Source organism: Fundulus heteroclitus, unplaced genomic scaffold, assembly GCF_011125445.2.
Source record: "Fundulus heteroclitus isolate FHET01 unplaced genomic scaffold, MU-UCD_Fhet_4.1 scaffold_56, whole genome shotgun sequence".
Lineage (NCBI taxonomy): Eukaryota > Metazoa > Chordata > Actinopteri > Cyprinodontiformes > Fundulidae > Fundulus > Fundulus heteroclitus.
In genome coordinates this window covers 1310515-1329186 of record NW_023396989.1, presented here as the reverse complement: position 1 = coordinate 1329186, position 18672 = coordinate 1310515, and the positions used below count along the sequence as shown (strand labels likewise).

Sequence of the window (18672 nt, the reverse complement as noted above, 5' to 3'; positions counted from 1 at the left end):
AGATGTTCTGTCAAACAGAAGAGGTTTGTGGCTCAAACCACTTTCCATGTTCATATTCGGACTATCCTGACTTGTTATAACTGTTAGAGATTTAGCTTAGCGACACTGAGGAACATTTTTATTTTCACTGAGTAGAGAGTTAGTGAATCAGCAGAGGTCAAGCCAGCAACCTCAGTGTGGAGGAGTCATTTGTTCCACTCTGTAGCCCAGCAGAGCCAAAAGGAGGAATTTAACCTTTTTTCTAGCTTAATTACCCTAAAGTACCTTAGCTAAACGTAGCCAATACACAGATTATCTAAATAGAAACCAATATTATTTAGAGTTTGTAATTACTGATTTAAACTGGATTAGATTTAAGTATTTTATTTTGAGCAAACATTCAGAAATGGGCATTTGTTGGGTGGATCTTAAAAGATCCTAAACTGGCTGGCAGAAGGTTAGAGGAGATATTTACTGTAAAATCGACCTAAATCATGCTGGAAGTAACGTTCCCTATAATCGACCCTCTCCATCAACAACGTCACGTTTGCCTCCTTTCAAACCCTGAGGAACGGTCCAGAACTTCTTCTGTTCAGAATGTAGCCCGCGTTTACTTCCTGGTTCCTGAGCCAATCATATGAGAGTCCCCAGGGTTCCCAACACAGAGCGCAGCATTTGGTATTTTATCTTGGCAAAAGAGCAGCAGCCTGCAGACATGGAAGCCAGTAAGAGAAGCGGACCAGAACCAGAACAGAACCCAGCATAGAACCGTCCTGTGGAAGATTCAGTGGAGTTTGACAGGAACAACAGAAGCAGGTCAGCAGCAGCTTTCCCTCCAGGTGAACCTCTGCTGGGCCTTTCTAACCACTGTTATGGGGATTGGTCAGGTCCAGGGCTCCCACAATGCTTCACTCTAGTGGAGGGCGTGGCCCACGGGGACGAGGACTGAGCCGGCGGACATGTTGGCTGACCCTGTGAGGTCATCAGCCATAAGGTGGAGGAGCCTCTCTCCACATGTTAATATGTAGTGGAGTTGGGTCTCCTGTGGTTCTGGTGGTTCTGCTGGGGTTCAGCCTCAGGTTTCTGGCTGAGGACCACGCTGAGTCTGGACCTGCAGACCCAAACATGTCCACCAGCAGCGAGTCCCACCGCTGAAGACGATGAAGAGACGGAGAGTTCATCAGCGCCGGTCCGTTGGTTCACTTCTCTTCACCAAAGGTCCGTTTCACAGGTTCTGTTGAGTTTGGACCGATCGGACCTCACAGGACACGCAGTTTGAGATCCAGGAAACCTTTAATTACTCAGAAAAACACATAAAAGGTCATTTCCTGCCACCACCTGATTGGAGCCAGGCCAGTCGGACCTGAAATAAGTGGATCTGATGTCCATTAGACGTTTAGTCTGAGGACAGAGAAGACGTTTGGTCTGAGGACAGAGAAGACGTTTGGCCTGAGGACAGAGAAGACGTTTGGCCTGAGGACAGAGAAGACGTTTGGCCTGAGGACAGAGAAGACGTTTGGTCTGAGGACAGAGAAGACGTTTGGTCTGAGGACAGAGAAGACGTTTGGTCTGAGGACAGAGAAGACGTTTGGTCTGAGGACAGAGAAGACGTTTGGTCTGAGGACAGAGAAGACGTTTGGTCTGAGGACAGAGAAGACGTTTGGTCTGAGGACAGAGGAGACGTTTGATCTGAGGACAGAGAAGACGTTTGGCCTGAGGACAGAGAAGACGTTTGGTCTGAGGACAGAGAAGACGTTTGGTCTGAGGACAGAGAAGACGTTTGGTCTGAGGACAGAGAAGACGTTTGGTCTGAGGACAGAGAAGACGTTTGGTCTGAGGACAGAGAAGACGTTTGGTCAGAGGACAGAGAAGACGTTTGGTCAGAGGACAGAGAAGACGTTTGGCCAGAGGACAGAGAAGACGTTTGGTCAGAGGACAGAGAAGACGTTTGGCCTGAGGACAGAGAAGACGTTTGGTCTGAGGACAGAGAAGACGTTTGGTCTGAGGACAGAGAAGACGTTTGGTCAGAGGACAGAGAAGACGTTTGGTCAGAGGACAGAGAAGACGTTTGGTCTGAGGACAGAGAAGACGTTTGGTCTGAGGACAGAGAAGACGTTTGGTCTGAGGACAGAGAAGACGTTTGGCCTGAGGACAGAGAAGACGTTTGGTCTGAGGACAGAGAAGACGTTTGGTCTGAGGACAGAGAAGACGTTTGGTCTGTGGACAGAGAAGACGTTTGGTCTGAGGACAGAGAAGACGTTTGGCCTGAGGACAGAGAAGACGTTTAGTCTGAGGACAGAGAAGACGTTTGGTCTGAGGACAGAGAAGACGTTTGGTCTGTGGACAGAGAAGACGTTTGGTCTGAGGACAGAGAAGACGTTTGGTCTGAGGACAGAGAAGACGTTTGGTCTGAGGACAGAGAAGACGTTTGGTCTGAGGACAGAGAAGACGTTTGGTCTGAGGACAGAGAAGACGTTTGGTCTGAGGACAGAGAAGACGTTTGGTCTGAGGACAGAGAAGACGTTTGGTCTGAGGACAGAGAAGACGTTTGGTCAGAGGACAGAGAAGACGTTTGGTCTGAGGACAGAGAAGACGTTTGGTCTGAGGACAGAGAAGACGTTTGGTCTGAGGACAGAGAAGACGTTTGGTCTGAGGACAGAGAAGACGTTTGGTCAGAGGACAGAGAAGACGTTTGGTCTGAGGACAGAGAAGACGTTTGGCCTGAGGACAGAGAAGACGTTTGGCCTGAGGACAGAGAAGACGTTTGGTCTGAGGACAGAGAAGACGTTTGGTCTGAGGACAGAGAAGACGTTTAGTCCTGACGGCGCATGTCGTCTCAGCTCTGCATCCAGGCTGAATCAACCTTTGATTCATAACGTTTCTGGGCTGAAAACGGTAAAAACAGCAACAGATTGTCCCTAAACCCTCACCGGCGTGTCCCCGGCTGTGGAGGAGGAGGAGCGGGTGAGACCCGCAGAGGGACGGGGACGGGTTTAGTGAAGCTGTCAGTAACGGGGGGGGGGGGGGGGGGGTAGAAGCTGGCCTCCACAGGAAGATTGACTGCAGCTCTCGTTTGTATTTAGCTCCCAGACAAAAGACTCGGTCATTAAACAGCCCTGGGCTGATGGCTCTCCTTCATCGTCACGTCCCCGGCCTCCTCATCCTCGCCCGCAGAGGAAGGACGGCTATGTCTGGAGATGTGGAGGAGACATGAGAGACAGGAGCGGGTCAGACGTTTCAGGGTTCATGACTTACAGAAACCTCCATGATGGTGGTGATGGAGTCTCTGTGTTTCAGCTTCTCATCTTCATCAGCCCTGGGCTGGGCTGATGAAGATGAGGAGCAGCTGTTGGTGAAGGACTCAACATCTGGAGATGGTTGCTGAGCTCCTCCTGCAGATCAGCCGCTCGGTTCTGGGATGTTGGTCAGAACTGCTCATCTTTGCTCACGCCAGTCACCTCGCCCCCATCAGCGATGTAAATCTGTCGTTTTCACACTAATACGACTAATCTTCTAGATTACCGTATTTATTTAATTTAGAAATTTATTTCACACGATACAAGACTAAAACCTGACATTTAATCTGGTAAACCAACGTATTAAATTAACCAGCTGCATCCACAAGCAGCTGAATACCATGGAACATACGTGGGAGGATGAATGGAGTAAATTAGCATAACAAGCTAGCAGCTCAACCTGGAAAGTTCTGGTCAGAACACTCCAGTCTAATATCGCCTAAATCAGACCGTGAGCGTAGCGATGCTACGTGCTAAGCTAACGGTACGACACGGATGTTTCAGAGCAACATGAAGCTCACATGCATCAGGGAAGTTTTAAAGCACCCGGACAACAGAGCTGTAGGCTAACGCTAGCTGCTGTTAGCTTCACGGACGGCCCGATAGCCGGTTCTGTCTCGGTCTGTTTCCCTAGAGCTGCACCACGCAACGCTCTGCACGCATGATGAAACTGTGAAACAACACATGTTCTGTCTTTGTTGATTCTAAGTTAATATTTTAATCAGGGCTTTGAACCGATTTTTTTTTTTCCCCAAGCGGTTCGTTCCGAACAGAAACTGAATTATAACGTGTTCGGTTATGAGTTCCACCAATAAATTGACGTTCCCGAACCGGTTAGAACAAAAAAATACTGTTCCTGGAACGGTTAATTTCGTTCCTGTCAGCTGTTTAATGCTATAGCAACTGACTGACGGGGGGGGGGTTTGAAGAAGACAAGTTTTGCGCGGACGACTCGCGGAGGGGGTGGGGGCTGTTTGTTCCCTGCCAATCAAGCAACAACAAACAACCGCGTGTTAACATCAAATAAACATGCACGCATATAGAGGGTTTTTTTTGGAATGTTAGCTAGGCTACCGCCTCGCAAAGCTGGCGCTGCGAGAAACACTGCATTTAGCCAAATGTTCGCTAGTCCATCATTAACGTGGATTTGACAAATATAGCTATTGATATTGTGTTTGGAATGAGCGTTTTACTTAATGATGGATCGTAATTTACCTCTTATTTAAGATGTGTAGCTCTAGTGGAGACACCGCTCTCTCTCCATTGAGTCAGCGAATGTGTTATGTGATGTCACACAGGAAGTGAACCTCAGCCGTCATGGTAACGTGCGCAGGAAAATAATAACTTTTTTTTTTTAGTTAATTAGGCAACGAAAACTTTGAGGAACGAAATAAAACCGGTATTAACCGGTTACCATTATTTTTAAATAAGTGTTCCAGTTCCAGAACATAAAAAATAATAACGTTTCCGGTTTCGTTTCTGTTCCTGTAAAATACAAAAAGTTCCTGGTTTTGGTTTTTGTTCCTTCGTTTTTGTTTGAACCGGTTCAAAGCCCTGGTTTTAATTAATTTCTAAGTGGTAAAGGAGCAGCATTTAGTTTTCACAGGCCTGGAGCGCCCCCTGGTGGCTACAGGCAGTAATGTTTGCTACTTGGTTCACGTTGGTCAGTATAAATTACCCTTTAAATTTGGTAAATAAGTCGCATCTGACTATAAGTCGCAGGATCGGCTAAACTATGAAAAAAAGTGCGCCTTAAAGTCAAAAAAAATATGGTAAATATCATATTTAAGGAAATGGCTCATAATGGAGTTAAATTTATATTTGCTAAAACCTCCTTCCTCTGCCTAGGGCGACAGTATTTCTGTCGTTTAGCTCACTGCTGCAGCAGAGCTCGGCCCAACAGAACCTGCTAATCAGGCTGTCCGTGTTCCTCCAGCTAGCGTTAGCTACAACTTGACTTAGCTTAGCTAGCATGTAACACCTAGCTTAGCACATAGCATTGTAAGTAGAGAGGCGGCCCGCCAGGTTTATTATGCAGTGGGGAAAACTGATATAACTAGGATTATTTTAAATTATTTGCATGTGTTTCCATTATGTGACATTGAATCAAATGTTTACTTAGGATTGTGAAGTAATTATGAACAAATAACAATACAATTATATACACTTATTTTATAGCATCCTCAACAGTATTTTTCATAGTTCTATGTTAGGTTTAAACACCAAACATCTTATTCAGCAACCTGCACAAAGAAGACACAGAGAATCAGTTATGTTTGTCTTGCAAGGAGAGGGCTCGGAGACTGCTTAGTTACAATCCTCCAAACCACTCTGAAGCAGTCTCCGCTCGCCAGGCTTTTTATTGAAAATTGGAACGCCCTAGTTACACAGGATTTCAACTGCTGAGGGAAGGGGAACAAACCAGTTGAAATCTATTAGGCAGGGAACCAATACACAACAACAGCATTCATTGTTATGGGAGTAACTTCTTTATCTTCCACAGGCAGCTGCAAGATACAATTGGGTGCAACCTGCAACTGCTCGCATGCTTGTGTTCTGATACAAGGAGAAATAACACTTCAGTAATAAGTATAATATAATATTGTAAATGGTCAAGAATGTTATTAGTAAAATATAAGATTGCATAGTCATTTAGTTATTATAAGTGAAACATAATATAACTAGAATATAGATTAAAAGTAGAATAACTATAATAAATCCAACATTCTATTTGAAACACTAATGATGAAAGGCTGTTTAGAAACACATGTAGATACATTTCTAACATCATGTTCTGATAGCAGTAATGTGACTTTCAACCAATTAGCTGCATTTCTATGAAGTGAATTTTGTTCCGTTTTTGTTGCAAAGAACACATTTTGTAAATGGAAATAAACAAATTTAACTAAATGGAGTCCAGAAATTTAACTTTGAAGAACTTCTTAATGACAGTAACTTTATCTCATATTTCATTTTTTCATATTTTATTAAAAAAAAAAAATCTTTTTCTGGGGGGGGGGGGCTTTCCTCTGGCGTGAAGAGCAAAGACGCATTTCTATTGGTCGGCATCGGCGTTAGCAATATTTTTATTGGTCGGTGTGTGTGCGTTATTGTGATCTTTAAAAGACAGAATACAAGTTGTAAAACTCAATATGAAAAAGAGAAGTTTGTAAAAATAACATTTAAAAGTATAAAATCTATTAAAAATATGTGAAGAAAAATTCAGATTAATAAAATCTGAGAAAACAGCAAATTTCATCTCAAAAGCTCATTTTAATTAAGAAGTTTTTCAAAGTTTAATTTCTGGACTGCATTTTTTTTATTTACATTTACAAAACGTTAACAATATTGGAACTAAATTTACTTCATACATTTGAAATACGGATAATTAAAAAACAAAGAACAACAATGCTTGGTCAAAAACTGATATTTTGACTCAATTTTGTTTGAGCAAAAATATAATCAGTAAAACCATCAACAGGTTGGAAAGTGTGTCTCCTCGAGTGCCTAGTGTCACTAATTAGCATCATACCAGCAGAAACACGGTGCTGGGCTCGTTTCTCGTGCATCGGGTCGTTTTTAACTCTGATCCTTCTTTCTATGATCCGGTGCAGGATTTAGTTTCTCTGCTGATCAAAGGTTACTCTCCCCTCCCTCTGAATGGGTCTGTGCAATATGGACCAATAATAATATCTCCATAATTTTAGGCCGACTGTCGATATCCGATATTTATCTCCATATGTTTTTCTGGTCCTAAAGTAATCATAAAAAGGCGTCTCTGAATCAAAGATTCATGCCAGACGTCTCACAGAAACATTTATAACAGCTGTAGATAAATATGAGAAATAACCGACTGGATTACATAAATTATAACAACATCTCCATATAAACAATATAGTATTAATAATATATCAGTAATATATTCTCATATCTCTGATTGAAAAAATGCCTCTAAATCAGGGGTCTGCTGTTAAACATTTAAATAAACATGCAGGATTTAGCAGTTTGGTGTTTAATTGTATTAAATCTTCACAACAGAATGAAACTGAAAACATCTGGACTATTTTTTTTTTAGATCTGCTTTTCATAAATATTAATATTAACACTGAAGGAAATGTTTCCATCCTGTTGTGGCAAATATCTTGTTTTTTTTTTACTTTCAACTCTAAAAATAGAAACAAGGCGACGGTTCTTAAAAACACTGGTCAGAGTGGAGCGTGTTCTGCAGTGTTTAGATGATGTTTACTCTCTGTTCCTGCCGTGGCTCCGCATGACCCCGTGGCTGAGATAAACATTTAAATATTTAAATGTTTAAATGTTAAAACGTTGATTTTCTCCGCCTTAAACACGATGACTGGAGTCTTTATTTCTGAGGGTTTTTAGCCGTCCAGGTGAACATTACTCTCGTTATCGGCGCCTCCTAACGAGGAGGCGGTCGTGACGGCTGCTCCTCTGCCCCCCCCCCCCCCCCCCCTCCATCACCTCCGTGATTACTCAGCGCTCCCAGACCCGGTCCTCCCCGTGCGCCTCCAGTTTGTCCTCCTGGGAGAAGGACTGAAGTGGGACAAAGGTCGGCTGATCGCGCCTGTCTCTGAGCTGCCAGCGAGCAGCAGCAGGAGGAGGAGGAGGAGGTGCGTGATGCTGTCAGACTGCAGAGGGATCAGAGGAGGCGCGCTCTCTGCACGTCCTCCGTCAGCCCTGCAGTCTGTTGTTGCTGCTCAGACGCGCCGAGGCGGCTCTCCGCCCGCAGAGCCACCACCGCCGACGGGGGGAGGACGCCGCCGCTCCTCCTGAAGCCGCAGCAGCGTCCGCCCGCCTCCTCCGGCTGCTCCTCCGCCTCCCCGTCACCGTCCGAGGGGGAAGGAGGGGGGGGGGGCGCGAGGCGGAGAGAGACCCCCCTCCCGTCGCCTGCGCTCCAGCCGCCGCAGCCTGCAGCAGGAGGAGCGGCCGCTCCACGCCGGCGCCGGCATGCTGAGCTCCGTGTGGTACGCCAAGAAGATGGGCCGCCGCATCATGGGCACCCTGAGGAGGACCAAGCGCCTCCACCGCCGTCTGCTGGTAGGTCCCCCCCCCCCCACCGCAGGAGGCCCCCCCATAGGAGGCCCCCCCACAGGAGGCCCCCCTCCAGAGGAGGCCCCCCCACAGGAGGCCCCCCCCACCACAGGAGGCCCCCCTCCTCCCCGCTGGAGGTTAGAGCTGCTGCGTCACGCCGTGCCCGAGGAGGAGCAGGAAGGAGCGGTAGGGCCGTCAGAACCAGGACGGGTCAGAACCAGCGCCGCGTCGGGTTCTGCTGAGAGCGGCTCGCACATGTCTGCCTGCCGTTGCCTAGCAACCCCCCCCCCCACACGCCGCCTCCAACACGCGTGTTACACGCATGAACGCTGCAGAACCTCGGTTTTACGTAGCATGCGGGTCGGTCGCTCTGGGTTCTGCTGGTTAGAACCTGCCGGTACCGTCCAGCTAACGGGTCGAACCATTTCATCGCCGGGTCAGAACCGCTGGCAGGACCGGTTCTAAAGGAACCGGGTCGGTTCCCTGTGTGTTCCTGTAGGTACCTCAGAGAGCTGTGTTCTAAAGGAACCGGGTCCATTAGCTCCAGAGAACAGAACCGGGTCCATTAGCTCCAGAGAACAGAACCGGGTCCATTAGCTCCAGAGAACAGAACCGGGTCCATTAGCTTTATTGAACAGAACCAGGTCCATTAGCTTTAGACAACAGAACCGGGTCCATTAGCTCCAGAGAACAGAACCGGGTCCATTAGCTTTACTGAACAGAACCGGGTCTATTAGCTTTACTAAACAGAACCGGGTCCATTAGCTCCAGAGAACAGAACCAGGTCCATTAGCTTTACTAAACAGAACCGGGTCCATTAGCTTTAGTGAACAGAACCGGGTCCATTAGCTCCAGAGAACAGAACCGGGTCCATTAGCTTTAGTGAACAGAACCGGGTCCATTAGCTCCAGAGAACAGAACCGGGTCCATACGCTCCAGAGAACAGAACCGGGTCCGTTAGCTCCAGAGAACAGAACCAGGTCCATTAGCTTTAGTGAACAGAACCGGGTCCATTAGCTTTACTGAACAGAACTGGGTCCATTAGCTTTAGTGAACAGAACCGGGTCCATTAGCTCCAGAGAACAGAACCGGGTCCATTAGCTCCAGAGAACAGAACCGGGTCCAGTAGCTCCAGACAACAGAACCGGGTCCATTAGCTTTAGACAACAGAACCGGGTCCATTAGCTCCAGAGAACAGAACCGGGTCCATTAGCTTTACTGAACAGAACCGGGTCCATTAGCTTTACTGAACAGAACCGGGTCCATTAGCTTTACTGAACAGAACCGGGTCCATTAGCTCCAGAGAACAGAACCGGGTCCATTAGCTCCAGAGAACAGAACCGGGTCCAGTTCTTACTGCTCAGAATGAACCCGTGTATTTTCAGTCCAACAGAACCAAACGGGTCGACCAGCCTTTGAATCGACTAAAACAACAAAAGCCCGTTTTAGCTTTTGGACCTGGATCGGTTCCTGCAGAAAAGCCCGTTTTAAAGAGTTTGTTGGGTCATGGTTCTGATTCTTTTGACGTGACGGTTCTGACCCATGTGACAGAACGTGGGCCGCCTGCGGGGGGCGCTGCTGACACCTACAGCTGCTGCTGTCAGGTCCGGTCCGGTTTCCTATCAGAACTTTACCATCTGAACACGGTGAGGCGTTCAGGGACTTTTTGTGTTTGAGGCTCATTCCTCATCAGAGTCGGTAAATGATACCAGTGACCCGGTACCGATGAAGACCGGTACCGATGAAGACCGGTACCGATGAAGACCGGTACCGATGGCAACTGGACCTTTATCAGGAGTTCTGTTAACAAGAATCTCGGCACAAAGATTCCCTTCGGTCCAAAAGGTTCTGATGTGACCCGGTTCTGTGAAGCAACAGGCTGTTAGTGTTCTACCTTAGGACTAAACCGGTTCAGAGAAAGTGGACCACAGAATGTTCTGGCAGAACCAGAACCACCAGAACCGTGTTCTGTCCTGCTCTGACGACCGGCTGCAGCCTCCTGTCCCCGCGGTGGAGAGTGACTGCGGGGGGGACATTGATTATTAATGAACGGAACCAGAACCGCCCCCCCCGCTGACACATGACCAGAACCGCCCCCCCCCCCCCATGTGGCTCTCGCTGGCTGAGTGATTGGCTGCAGAGAGACGGAGGGCGGTCTGCTCAGAGGGGGAGGGGTTCTGGTTCTGGTTGGACGTGTTGGTCTGGCGCTGCAGGGATCAGTCGGACCGACCCGGTTCTGAAGAACCATCCAGCCTGCAGGACGATGACCACACACTACCTCCGCCAGGAGTTCCCCTCCAAGGCGCCGCCGGACCCGGGCCTGCACCCGCTGCAGCGGCACCACGCCGCCGAGCTGGACCGGCGCCGGCAGCAGAACCGCCTGCCGGTCCAGGCCTCCCTGTCCACCTTCACCTCCTGCGGCGTCCCCGCCTCCTTCAGGGCTCGCAGCCGCTTCCTCAACCTGCGCGACAGCGTCAAGAAGAGCCCGGCCAAGAGCACGGCCAAGGTGGTCAGCAGCAGGAAGGAGGTTCCCTGGAACCCGCGGGCCTTCACCCAGGTACCGTAGAACCGGGTCGCACGCTGCCGTGCCTTCAGTGGTACGGTTCCTGGGCCGCCTCCTCACGAGGAGGAGGAGGAGGAGTTCTGGCCAGAAGCTGAGGAAGATGTGGGCCCAGCCGATCGTTTGGGCCGCCCTGCAGCGCCGACTGTCCCGGTTTCATGTCAGACGGTTCTGACCCGATTCTCTGGGCCTCTGGTTCCTGTAGGGTCGGCGGTTACCATGCGGGGTTATTAGCAGGTCTGCTCCCGTCTTCAGGGACCAGCACAAAGATCCTCTGTGCTTCAGGAGCGCTCACTCTCCTCCGGTTCTGCAGCGGGCTGAGCGCAGCGGTCCGGTTCTGCAGCGGTCCGGTTCTGCAGCGGTCCGGTTCTGCCGGTGCAGCGGTCCGGTTCTGCAGCGGTCCGGTTCTGCAGCGGTCCGGTTCTGCAGCGGTCCGGTTCTGCTGGCGCCGCTGGCTGCAGCACGGCAGAAGTAGGGCTGCCGGATCAATGCCGTCGATGTTCCCGGCTAAATTTAGCGGCTGCTGGTTTTCCATCAGCTGCAGCCTGCTGAGGTTTACTGTTGCGTAACCGGCGTGACGCCTCTAATGGACCCGGTTCTGACGCCTCGGCGCCGCTGGAACCGCGAGGAAGGCTGTCCTTCATCCTGAGGTGTGACTTAGTTTAGGTTCTGTAACGATCTGCAGCACCTGGACGGCTCCAGTCTCACCTGGGGAGACTTTAAACGCCAGGGATGTAACAGGAAACAGTTAATTCTCTATTTCTGTTGTTTTTTTTAAATAATGGTGTTTTTAGCTGTTTATTTCAGCCTGGTGAGGCAGACGGGGGGGCAGCAGATGGGGGGGGGGGGGGGGCAGCAGAGGTGTCAGAAAGCCTGTTCCACAGCCTCCTCCTGTGATTGGTCGATTCCTCTGACACTTTTAAGCCATGTTTTGGTCAAAATCTGTCCATCTCTGACATCCACACATCCTCTGTCCTCCTACTGCTCGTCTGTGTTTGTCTGACCTTTGACCCTCACCGTGCTATTGTTCAGCAGGCAGAGGCCCCCCCGCCCTCCTCTCCCATAATCCCCGTGATCCCCATCTCGCCAATCCCAGCTGAGACCACCGCCATCCCTCCGACGTCACAGGTTTTGTTTTTTATTTCCCTGCACTTTTCTTTCTTTCTCTGGGCTCCATGCATCCATCCATCCATCCATCCCTCATCCATCCATCCATCCATTCATCCATCCATCCATCCATCCATCATCCATCCAGTTATCTTGCCTTTATTCGGCTGTAGCATCGTGTAGCGTTTAGCTCAGGGAGCCATCCAGCAGATCTGAGCTGTTGCAGCTGAGCGACTCCGTCCGGTTCTGGTCGATCCGGACTGGCGATCTTCCCGTAGGTTTAACTCGGATCTTCTGCAGCGTGAAGATCCGCCGCGTACGTCTCTGTGTTAGCCGGGTGGAGCTCGGGGTTTCTGGGTGGATGTTGATGGGGGTTTACTGGGAGGACGTCCGGCGGCGGTTCCTCTGTGACGGTCCGGTCTTTCTCTCCTCAGGCCAATCCTCCGCCTGTGGTGGTCAACACGGACAGCCTGGACACGCCTCCATACGTGAGTTCACATTTTTCATCACCTCAGCTCAAACGACCCACAATGCACCGCGGCTTTAGCTAACCTTCGCTTTCTAATGCTAATGTTTGCTAACTGACGCTAACAGCAGCTGCTAATCGGAGCGATTTTCAGATACGAAAACTCCCAAATAGAGATGCTAATTATAGAAAATAAACATTATAGTTGTGATCAGTATTAAATCCACAGTATTTAAACTTTCTTGTTTGAGTTATTGCGACATTACATTTATCGCACTAATATAACAAAATAAGAAAATTCATGCAAAACTGAATGAAATTATTTAGGCGTAATCTTTTTGTAGCTAGTTTGGAGCTGAAATTGAGGCAGATTGGATTGATTAACTCTTCCTGTGTCCAAGGATCAGTAAAATTAGCATACATTACAATCCATGTTTAACGCACGGTGGCCTGATGATGCATGCTAGCTCTAATGTTAGCTTCTCCTTTAATGTTCATTGCTACTTATTTATGTACATAACCACTGGACACTGACCATTTGTAAAATTATTCATAGAAAATAACCCTTTACTTGTGTAGAAATATTCTAGTGTGCGCTAGCCTGAGTTTAGTGTAAGCTAATGCTTGCCTTAGCATGCTAATGCTCATGCTAAGGTCTACGGTCACCAACTATTAAATTGTTCAGGCCTGTTAGAAATTCATGACATACTACAGTAGATCTGTGCAGAACATGAAAGCTACAGCAGTTGAAATTAACCATAATGCATTGCGAGCTGACTTTAATGCGTATGCTAAAGCTAATCGTCGTCTTCTCATTTTGTCAGATAGCTAATGCTAGCTCTCAAAGTTATTATTGTGATTTATATTTTGAATTAATCAAAAGGCCTCATGAAATGTATGGTGGTGTCTACACACATCCTGCATCACAAACATTAAAATAGACAGAAATTTAACAAGCTAATGCTAACAATTAGCTATAATGGCAGCAGCTAGCTGACTAGCCACTATAGCCTCCAACTGATTCAGTAATAAACTCTTTGGTTAAAAACAAAAATGATCAATTATAGAAGCTGCATCAGAAACTCAAGTCCTGCCAGATTTTGTTTAAAAACAAAATGGTTGTCGATAGAAATTTACTTTTGTGTTTTATTTGTGTTAAAATGGCTGATAATGTGAATATATTTAGGGTTTGCAGGCCCTCATCAACCAACTCTGTTTATGTTGTGTTTTAAAGCTCCTGTTTAAATCCAGCCTGTAAATGATTTCACTTTCAAAGTTGTTGTTTTTTAGGAGCAGGATTTAATGGTATTGAAGTAACGTTGTAGAAATGTCTAAATGTTCGGCCTCCGCTGTGTCTGCAGGTGAACGGGACGGAGGCTGAATACGAGTACGAGGAGATCACGTTGGAGCGGGTAAGGAGCTCCGGCTCGTCGAGTTAAAGTCTCTGATCTGCATCAGAAACTCAAGTCCTGCCAGATTTAAACCACCTGCAGGACTTGAGACTCACGTCAGCCTGAAGCTTCTTTAAGGAACAACAAAAAGCATCTTTCACGCAGTTTCTGCTGATCCTCCATGATCTGACTACGCAGATCTAAAATCCCTCTCAGCCGTGCTGCTGGTGGAGAAACGTTTCCCCGGAGCAGCTAACTGAAGCATCTGCTGCTCTCTGCAGGATTAACTGGGGCGCTTTAACGCCGTTTGCTCATTTAACGAGAAACTGTGTCCCAGAAAAGTCCCTCATTCTCACATTTAGTCATATTTACTGAAAACTGAGAATGAAGGCAGCAGAAAGTCACAATCTGGGGATTTTCTGCTGTTTTCTGTTTATTTAGACTCAAACCTTGTATGTTATTCTGAGCTCGCTACCAGATGAGTGATTCAGCATAATTTTTTAAACCTTTAATTGAGAAGTATAAAGTGTGATTAAAGTTTGAATCCACATTAAAAACCACATTTTCACGTTTCTGCTGATCCAGGGAAACTCTGGGCTGGGCTTCAGCATCGCAGGAGGTACAGATAACCCCCACATCGGTGAAGACCCCAGCATCTTCATCACCAAAGTCATTCCTGGAGGAGCAGCGGCTCAGGACGGACGGCTCAGGTAGGAAGCGCCCCACCGATATCTGATTTAACCTTTAAAGTCCAACCAGGTCCTCAGATTGATTCCATCTGTCCTGAATTATGGGGAAACATAAAACTGGAGAAACTCAGTGGAGGCGTAGGGAGCGGGATTGTTGCGTCACACCGTGATGCCGCGCCACTAAGCTAGCTGCAACAACCTACGACACATCCAGGGTCCACAGAAACGGATGTTTTAGAGCAACATAGAAAAGACAGAGAAGCCTTTGAACGTCCATCAGCCGGCTGTAAACCTGCCGGACAACGTCAGCTAACGCTAGCTGTTACTAGCTAGCTGCCGCCCCCTTTCAGCTTAGCCCGCACACATCAGAGGGACTCGTGCCGCTCAGACACCCGTCATTATGCTGATTCAGCACGAAGACATCCAGATTATATATTCCATCATCTAATTCAGTTACCTCCGTCTGAGCTTTGGTTCCTTTGGGTTCTGGAGATGTTCTGAAAGGCCAGTCTGTTTAAAACGAGACAGAAATCACCCAAGTAGTTCTTTGTTTTGAGTTCATGACCGTCCGCTTTGTGAGCACCAACAATAAAAATTAACTGTTTGTAGACAAACGAGAACAGTTTGAACAGTGAAATCTGCAGGAGCCACGTAGGATCCCCGCCTGTCCTGGAAGCTCTTATAGATCCAGCCCATTAATAAGCCCCGTGTCCTGATTACAGGCTGTAGCCTCTGTCACGATGAATACAGCAATCCCTCTGTGAATTTTCTCTGTTTCCGTCACAGTTTCACTCCTACAACCATTTCACAGAGCTGCCACTAAGCCTCCCAGAATGCACTGCAGTATGCCCCTCTTCCCTGTCGGACAAACAATGTTGATAAATTGGGTTAAAAGGCTCCTGGACCCTTCATGCTAACAAAAGATGGGAAAGAAATGCAGAAAAACAGATCAGCGATCGTACGAGATTTAATTCTAACGATAGTTTGGCAGATTCCAGATGTTTTTGGAGGCGATTTCCTGATCTGACTATAAGTTTAGATGGAACGTACATAAAATAACACTGTTAATGTCCTAACATATACAAACGTTAGCATAAAAAAATCCATGAGATAATACAATTAGCACGCTGATGTTAGAATTATCAGATGATTTGCTAATGTTAGCAAGCTAGTTTTGTTTAAAATTAGAATAGTAACTGATATAAAATATTGGCTAAAGTTAATGTGATGCTAACTGGGTAAAATATCAAGGCCCAGACATTAGCATGAAAAATAGCATAAATAAAAGTAACCCCTATATTACATAACTCAGCATGCTAATAGTAGTCAGCTAATGTTAGCATGAAATAGCTTACATAAAAGAATTTATCTATCAATCAGTTAGCTAGTTTTCAATTTTAAAACACAATCACAAAGGCAATTAGCATGCTATGCTAATATAAAAAATATCACAAGAAGTTAGCGTGCTAACAAAAAAGTTAAAATTAGCATGAAACTGTTAACGTTTAGCATAGTAATGGTAACATGAAAAAGGATAAACAGTATCGCATCGTTTGCTTGAAGAACCCGTTCGTTAGCGCTGATGCAACCTTGAGCTTTTAGCTGCTATTTCCTCTGAATAAGTTTGTCCACAAAATGCTAATTTTTAACATCATAATTTATATGTGAGATCTCAGCCTAAATAAGACTTTTAAGATGGGATTTTGATGAAGGTATTAATTTTGTCCCAGAACCTTTAATGACCTCTGCTGGCAGCCGCCATGGTTTACGGACACGTCCTTTACTTGCTAACGTTTCCCTTCAATAACAGGTAATAATTTATAAAAGTTAAATCAGAAAAGGTTTTAGAAGGAGAACATCAGGTAAGCATCAAGGTGACCTATAAAGGAACTTATTGACCGCTGCAGATGAATCCTGCCTTCACGTCTGCGTTGATGAAGCAGCGGTGGAAGTCTCACCTGGTCCAGGTGTCTCACCTGGTCCAGGTGCTGTGCTCCGCCCCGGGTCACCGGTGTCTGCCGTTTCAGGGTGAACGACGTCATCCTGAGGGTGAACGAGGTGGACGTCCGGGACGTGACCCACAGCCGGGCCGTGGAGGCGCTGAAGGAGGCGGGCTCTCTGGTGCGGCTCTACATCCGCAGGAGGAAGCCGGTCTCAGAGAAGGTGATGGAGCTGAAGCTGGTGAAAGGACCCAAGGGTCTGGGCTTCAGCATCGCGGGGGGGGTGGGCAACCAGCACATCCCGGGGGACAACAGCATCTACGTCACCAAGATCATCGAGGGCGGCGCCGCTCAGAAGGACGGGAGGCTGCAGATCGGAGACAAGCTGCTGGCGGTGAGCGGAGCGTCTGACCCCGTGGCGGTGATGATGATGAAGATGATGGTGGCGTGGGCGGAGCTGTGACGTCTCTGTGTGTCTCAGGTGAACAGCGTCTGTCTGGAGGAGGTGACCCACGAGCACGCCGTCACTGCCTTGAAAAACACTCCTGACGTGGTCTACTTGAAAGTGGCAAAACCCAACAGTGTCTTCATGAACGACAGCTTCGCCCCGCCGGACCTGACCAACTGTGAGTGAGCAGAACCGGGTCAGCCGCGGTACCGCTGCAGTTCTGGGAGGTCTGAGGGAGACGTTTTCACAGCATAAATAACATCTGCTTAAAATAATAAACATGAATCACTAAGTTTCTAATGTGTTAGTGAACAGAACCAGAAGGTCCAGCAGCTTTCACCCAGAATCATGCAGAACCGGTTCTATCTTTGCAGAGAAAGAACTGCTGCTGGTGTTTCAGTCACAGCTGTCCTAGTTTGTTACTGAGTGGCTTCAGAAATGTTTGGAGGCCGCTGCTGCAGGAGGTGCTGGGGACGCCTCCAGGGGGCGCCACTGAGCTGCCGGAGAGGTTCGGCCTGTAAACGAGGATTTTAACTCAGGTCCTGCAGGCTGCGTCTCCAGCTGCTGCTGCGTTCAGGGTCATCTGGTATTTTCCAGATTATAAGGCGCACTATTCCTCCAGAGTGTGTGATGTTTCACACGTCCACAGCTCTCTGTCCGTCTCTGTGGGAGGACAGACTACTCTGCCCTGTTCCTAAGGCCAAAATAAACTACCGTATTTTCCGGACTATAAGTCGAAGTTTTTTTCATAGTTTGGCTGGGGGTGCGACTTATGTGTGATATTATTACACATTTTTACCAGTATATCATTACACCTGTTATTTTCACACCAAACAGAAGCTTTGCGCGTACGACCAGCGGAGCAGAGCGCCTGTTATTTCACTATATGCACGTGCGAAAGCAACAACAAAAAACGCCTGTTACCGTCAAATAAACATGCAAGCATATCGACTTAGGTTTTTTTTTGTTTTTTTTTTCGCCAAGATAGCGCTGCGGGAAACACTGGTACAATTATTCAGCCTGTTGTTGCCTCCGTTCTATTTTTATTTAAAATTGCCTTTCAAGATGACATGTCTGTTCTTGATGTTGTATATTATCAAATATATTTCCCCCAAAAATGCGACTTATATATGTTTTTTCCTTCTTTATTATGCATTTTATGGCTGGTGCGACTTATAGTCCGGAAAATACGGTAACTTCAATATAATTAACGTTTATATTGAGTTAACTTACGAGGTTTATTGCTGCTAGCACTACTCCTAAAGGCTCCCACATAGTCGGCGTACGGTAAGCGTACGGTGGACTGTGACTCTGCAGACATTTTACCTTTGATGCTGCGTCCTGGAGAACGCCTGCTGGGAGCAGCTCTGTGTCACATAGAAACAGTTTGATGAGGACTTCTGGCTGCAGAGAGGTTTATAGAGTGATACGTAGCTGTACGCCCGAGAATGTGGCGGCCTTACATGAATGCACCAGTTTAGACATTACAGTCAAGCAGTGATTTATCCTTTTTATAGAAACAACAGCTTATATAGCTATATAACATATAATTTACTTCAGATATAAAAATGTGTTGCATAACATCAGTGAATTGTGGTGGTGTGAGATCCATATTTATATCTTGTATGACTTCCATGAGCTTGAAGGACTACGTCCATGTGGTTCTACAATGATTCATTAAATTTACTGATGAAGTCATCAGGAATAGCAGAGAAAGCCGGACCAGACATGGTCAACGATGTTA

At 47.2% G+C, this 18672-nt stretch overlaps 2 protein-coding genes across 14 annotated transcripts in view; both read left to right on the top strand.

Moving 5' to 3' along the window:
• Positions 1 to 18672, top strand: part of LOC105922418 (M1-specific T cell receptor alpha chain-like) — a 571536-nt gene that overhangs the window by 316523 nt on the left and 236341 nt on the right. The gene's annotated exons all lie outside the window — the stretch shown is intronic.
• The window catches only part of LOC105922859 (discs large homolog 1-like protein), a 67225-nt gene that overhangs the window by 35715 nt on the left and 12838 nt on the right, over positions 1 to 18672 (top strand). For 9 of the 13 annotated variants that reach the window (XM_036132908.1, XM_036132910.1, XM_036132909.1 and 6 more), the window contains 6 exons: positions 11920 to 12015; positions 12429 to 12482; positions 13822 to 13872; positions 14437 to 14561; positions 16568 to 16874; positions 16962 to 17106. In XM_036132908.1, coding sequence (XP_035988801.1) covers positions 11920 to 12015; positions 12429 to 12482; positions 13822 to 13872; positions 14437 to 14561; positions 16568 to 16874; positions 16962 to 17106 — 778 coding nt within the window. The remainder of the gene's footprint in view (positions 1 to 11919; positions 12016 to 12428; positions 12483 to 13821; positions 13873 to 14436; positions 14562 to 16567; positions 16875 to 16961; positions 17107 to 18672) is intronic. The other 4 variants (XM_036132914.1, XM_036132916.1, XM_036132919.1 and 1 more) reach the window with 1 other exon arrangement.